This window comes from Ipomoea triloba, chromosome 4 (genome assembly GCF_003576645.1).
Source record: "Ipomoea triloba cultivar NCNSP0323 chromosome 4, ASM357664v1".
NCBI lineage: Eukaryota > Viridiplantae > Streptophyta > Magnoliopsida > Solanales > Convolvulaceae > Ipomoea > Ipomoea triloba.
The window spans coordinates 33,695,396-33,701,744 of NC_044919.1; the positions used below are offsets into that span (position 1 = coordinate 33,695,396).

The 6,349-nt window shown below is 37.3% G+C and overlaps 1 protein-coding gene across 1 annotated transcript; it reads right to left on the minus strand.

The window, feature by feature from the left end:
• Nucleotides 1-1,662: 1,662 nt before the first annotated feature.
• On the minus strand, nt 1,663-2,949 carry LOC116016195 (glycosyltransferase 6-like). The gene has a single exon (XM_031256357.1). It carries the CDS (start codon nt 2,947-2,949, stop codon nt 1,663-1,665), a length of 1,287 nt encoding a protein of 428 aa, XP_031112217.1.
• Between the last annotated feature and the right edge of the window lie 3,400 nt (nt 2,950-6,349).

Sequence of the window (6,349 nt, forward strand, 5' to 3'; positions counted from 1 at the left end):
GTGACCGGTGCATGTCTGCCACGTGTCCTGCATGCAGCCCGACCGGAGTAGGCCTGGCCATATCCGCTATAAAAGGCACATTTAATGTAGAGAGAAAGTGGGGGGCTTTTGCTGAAGGCACATTTAATGTAGAGAGAAAGTGGGGGGCTTTTGCTGGGACCTCTGGAACAGCAGCTAAAGAGACCGGGAGCCGCTGACCCACTGTCACGGAACTCGGTCACACTTAGAGTATTTTTTCCTGTACTCTACCATATATTAATACGAATATACTCTTCCGTATTATTCCGTATCAGGTACATTAACATTTACGTCAATCAAACTGGTTATAATATTTCTTAGTTTATACACTATGTATGTTTGTCTTTTTGTTAATTTATATTGATATGAACAAAAAATGAAGTGTCTCATTTTTGGAGTTCCCGTGTGGAACCAGACAAGTGACACCCAATGCTATTTCTAACTAAATGGTTGAAAGTCGACATCAATGTTTAACAAATAAACACAAGCTTGATTTCAATCAGTTCGTTGCAACCAAATTTCGGTCTATAAATACTGTTCTGGTCTTCCACATCTATATATATGGCCAATCGTTATACCGTGGACTAGGGTCCACAATGCATTGTGGACCCTAGTCTTACACAACGTAGTTTTAAATTTTAATTTTAACGGCAACCGTTTGTTGTTTAATTCACGTTACAAGCATGTTACACTGTAATGCATGTGTATGTGTCTTGCATTGTCAGTTTTTGTGTTTTATGTTACGTAATTCTATACCTTAAGAGTATGAATTTTGTACCGGGAACAAATTAGTAATTATGTAACATTCAACATATTATGTGCGTATAAAATATAAAGGGATAAAGATTAAATAGGCCCTTCAATTATAGGCCAAAGAGTAATTAAACCCTTAAAAAAACAACTATTTTTCTAAGGTTCTTGTCTTCTTGACTTATTGTGTAAATGAACGCTGAGTAACCAACTGTTGAGTGTTGAGCTGCTGAATGTTCATTATTGTCTTAATGTTGTATTTTTGAATTCTGATTTGTTGTGAAATGTGATGTAGCTTTTAATTTGGAGTTAGCTACTTGACACTTTAACGGTTTGGACTATGAACTTTGGACTTTTAATTTTGTAAATTGTAAGTTTGTAATTTAGTTGTAAGTTGTAACTTGTAAGGTTGAACATTGAATAATTGATCCTTAAACGAGTTAAATCTATAATAGTTTAATTTAGATTTTTTAATGTTTTTCAATCCAAACCAAAACAAACTAAATTTGAAATGAGTACTTAAAAAATTTAAACAGTTAAAAAAAAAAAAATCAGATTTTTTAATGTTTTTCAATCCAAACCAAAACAAACTAAATTTGAAATGAGTACTTAAAAAATTTAAACAGTTAAAAAAAAAAAAAAAAAATCAGAAATTCGAANTAATGTTTTTCAATCCAAACCAAAACAAACTAAATTTGAAATGAGTACTTAAAAAATTTAAACAGTTAAAAAAAAAAAAATCAGATTTTTTAATGTTTTTCAATCCAAACCAAAACAAACTAAATTTGAAATGAGTACTTAAAAAATTTAAACAGTTAAAAAAAAAAAAAAAAAATCAGAAATTCGAATGGGTGGGCGGTTACCGAACCGTCCGAATCCGTAAGCTGCACAGGCCTACTCGAAATCATTTTGTGCAGGGTAAGCGTAAGGCAAGGGAAGAAGAGGGGATGAAGTGTCGAGGTCAGAGTGGGAAAATACAAAATTTCGAAGGACTTGATTGTCAGCGAAATTCAACGCTCTCTCCATCCCAACCCGGCAAGAGTCCCCTTTATACTCCGGGTTGTGGTCCCCACTGCAGGGAGTGCAGGGTTGACACCCAGTGAAGTGCGTTATGAAGGGGCGCCTCCAATCCCGGCCCTCCGCCACGTGAGGCTCCCGTGCCGCCGCGTAGCTCTCGCTCACCGCCTCCGCGTGTCGCCGCCGCAGCGCCGCGTCCCTCCGCTCTATCTCCACGTAACTCTCCGTAATGTTGTCGAGGCGCCCCACCACTCCCACCCAGTAGCCATGCAGGGAGTACTGATTCTCCACGTAAATCCTGTCCTTCCATTTCTTTTCCCCTTTCAGCAGAAGATAAACCAGCGCCGACTGATCGTCCGACTCCGGGAACATCTTGTCCGTCAACGTGGACCGTATGTTTTGGCCCCACTTTTTATAATCTGGACTCTGTGGGCCCAACGCCGCCCAAACATCCAAAAACTCCATGGACCACTGGCAATTCCTTAACAGAAAAATACCGGAATTAACGGCCACCCAGCTCTTCTTCTCAATCTGATCGCGCCAACCGTGAACTATAAGGTTATGGTCATTATACCTCTCCAACGGAATCTTGAAATCCATGTCGGTGAAGATGGCGTCGGAGTCGACCCACAGAACCCACTCGGTTTCCGGGTGGGCCAACATCGCCGCCCGGACCAACGGAATCTTGGTCCAAAAATAACGCATGTCCGGGTTCAAGAACGCATTGCTGTAGAAGATATCATAGCCGTGGATTCTGCAGTAGTCAACTTTGTTCTTGAAGAACCTGAGGAGCAAGTGGTCGCCATGGCTGTTCTTGCACGGCGTCGGCTGAGATCCGCTGAGGAAGAGCACTCGCCGCGCTGCTCCGGCACTGAATGACGGGTGAAGTTTCAGCCACTCGCGCCTCTTCTTGTCCCATCCCACCACGGGTTTATCTATGGTGTAACTGAGCTCCGGGTCGTCGTAAAAACTCCTCTCTGGGGATTCACAGCCGCGATCGATGGCGGACCGATCGACTGAGAAGTTCTGCGCTGAGAGCAAGGCGGAGTAGTTAGGGAACGGGTCGGTGAACGACCAAACGACACAAACGAGAAAAACAGCAAAAAGGATTGCCAGAAAGAAAGATTTATCTCGACGAAAGGAAGAAGGTTTGGCTTTGGCCATGGCCGATAGGTTTGTAAAATAAAAGCGGGAGTGAAGATGGCATTCGAAACAAGGAAGGAATCCCGCTTTATATGCTAAAGGGAAAATGGCATCTTTAGTCCCTAAGTTATAGGGTAGTGTAGACTCAGTCCCTAAGTTATGGCTGTATGCGAGTTTAGTCCCTCAGTTATTCACAAAGTGGCGAGTTTAGTCCCTGAACATTAAATTTGACGAAAAAATTAAAAAATATTCAAAATTTGAAGGGTAAAATAAGAAATTCACATTTTATTATTCTTCTTATATCAAAACCACTTTTACAACATTATTTTTTCACTTCTTAGCCTAATTATTTTCAATATTTTTCATTTTTAAAAACATTTTAATAACTTTCAAATGACTTGTTAGGAACCTTATAACACACTTAAAATTTAGCACAAATAAAGAAATGCATGATCATTGTATTTAGGTGTATGAAACACACTGTCCTAACAAGTTTTTATTTTTTTTACTAAGCAACAAATGTAATAAAATTAAAACTTTTGAGATAGGATAGTGTGTAAAAAAATCTCAAAAGTTTTAATTTTATTACATTTGTTGCTTAGTAAAAAAATAAAAACTTGTTAGGATTGTGTGTTTCATACACCTAAATACAATGATAATGCATTTCTTTATTTGTGCTAAGTTTTAAGTGTGTTATACGAGAGTCAAGTTCCTAACAAGTCATTTGAAAGTTATTAAAATGCTTTTAAAAATGAAAAATAATAAAAATAATTAGGCTAAGAAGTGAAAAAATAATGTTGTAAAAGTGATTTTGATATAAGAAGAATAATAAAATGTGAATTTCCTATTTTACCCCTCAAATTTTAAATATTTTTTAATTTTTTCGTCAAATTTAATATCCAGGGACTAAACCCGCCACTTTGTGAATAACTGAGAGACTAAACTCGCATACAACCATAACTTAGGGACTGAGTCTACACTACCCCTATAACTCAGGGACTAAAAATGCCATTTTCCCTATGCTAAATGCAAATCCAACGGTTGACTAAAAAGAACTGAATTTATACACGTGGGTGGATATATATACTTTTTTTTTTTTATTTTGGAAAATGGGTGGATATATATACTAATTTGATAAAGAAAATGCAAAATTAAATCTGCTTGAATTGATATATAAGGTAAAAACTTGTTGTGAGACCGTCTCACCATGAGACGGGTTGGGTCAATATGTAAATGTAACACTTATATACACAAATGTTATACTTTTATGCTCAAATGTAATACTAATCATGAATAAAATTTTTGTTACTTATAAGGGTAAATGTAATACTTTTAAAGGAAAATACAATACTTTTACATTTCAAATTAAAAGTATTACATTTTTTCTCAAAAGTATTATATTTGCCCTTATAAGTAAGGGGCACTTGTCAACATTACTTATCATGAAAAATGTATTACTTTTGCTCTTATAAGTAACAAAAATTGTATTATTGATTAGTGTTATATTTGAGCATATAAGTATGACATTTGCACATATAAGTATGACATTTACATGGTGCCTTGACCCCACCCGATTCGTCTCACGAATAAGAATCCGTGAGACGGTCTCACACAAGTGTGACCCTTGATATAAACTGTGACGCAGTCATTTACAATGCATTTATTGATTGGGTATAGTTATATTAATTTAATTGCTTTCATTATTGATAATATGCATAGCCTAGCTAATTAATGCGGTAATACTTTATATGTTATAAAATTGATTTTACATCTTGAAATATAATAGAGTGTCGAGATCCACAACAAATATAGTTCTTTTAGAAAATATAACTTACCCTTAATTTACTTAGTATTGATAAGATTTTTTCTCAAACGTGGGAGAAGGTTGATACCGCATTGATTATAAATTATAAATTTATTTAAAAAATTTATTTAAATCACAATAAAAATATTGCTTACCAGGTTACTATCCCATTTGACCACGCCTCTTTGCAAACGCAAATTATACCGTCTACCATGGTACACGTACAATGTATCGTAGACCATGGTAATGGCTGATACTGCAGCTGCGTGGAACAGATGTCGTTTCATTTGTTCAACACACTGCAATATCAGTTCAACACAACTGACAGTTCACACAACTGCAGTTTCAGACGGATAAAACGACCTCAGCTCCGCGTAACTGCAATTTCCTTTCAATACAACTACAGTATCCGTTCAACACAATTTCAATATCAGCCATGGTGTATGGTCCACAATGCATTGTGGACCATGGTCTACGGTATAACGACGGGGGTGTCCCGCACAATGTGACCCCAGGGCTCGGGTCAACCCACTCCGAGGACGGCCTTGGGGCCGCGAAGCCGACCACAATTTCGACTCAACTGGGATCGAGTTGGTATTGGGCTCTTTTGGATCGATTTGCTTTATACTCACTCCTAATATGTCCATCAGATCTTTTTGAGGTATGTAATTTGTTTTTTCTTGGATATGAATACTTTAGTTAGGTTCTGTGGGGAACTAGAGTGTTCATTTTACATGCTGTAATACTAAACTTGCGAGAATCCTGTTTGTCTAACTCTGCATTCTTTTGAGTATACGATCCTTTAGGAACCCAATAATACTTCTCTTGTTTCTTCCAATTATCACGGGTAACCCTAGGTAATTGCCATTCACACCTTCACTGCTTATTTGAAGAATATTCTTGAGGTGGTCTCTCATAACAGTGCTTGTGTTAGAACTAAATGAGATAGCTTATTTTTCATAATTTATAAACTGACTAGAAGCTATGTCATACTTTTCTAGAGTTTCCTTAATGATGGAGTTTGCTTTGATGCAAAGAATAAATGAGAAATCTTGGGAGCTTCTCTTATGATAGCAATGCCGTGTAGTACTCCCCGTTCCTCCAAATGTCTGATCATAGCACTCAAATCCTCCGCCAACAGGATGAATAAATATGGTGACGGAGACCCCTATTTGGGATAATTGGCCCGATTTCTTCACCCTCTTGCAGTACGGAGTAGGAAACCATGGAGGCACATTGATAGACCAGATTAACCCACCTTGAATCAAACCCCATCTTGGACATGAGTGCAAAAAGAAATGGCCAGTCTACCCTATCATATGCTTTGCTAATGTCGAGTTTAATTGCATTGCAGCATATAAATTGATGGTCTAATTGCTCTTTTGAGTATAATTTGAGGATCTATTTGACTCTTATCCAATAAATAAAAGATAAAAGACAAACTAAAACGTGCAAGATCATCCAACGCAAAGTACCCTTAAAAATGCCAAAATCCGACGGCATGATTCTGTACCACAAACTTAAACTCAATCCTTGCAGGGTCTACATCTACCTAGCTATTATATGTGCATGCATCCAAATTTCTATCTAATCTATACTTATTTTCCACACACAAAC

Coding starts and splice junctions, on each gene's coding strand:
- LOC116016195 (XM_031256357.1), bottom strand. CDS start 2,949: ATGGCCAAAGCCAAACCTTCTTCCTTTCGTCGAGATAAATCTTTCTTT.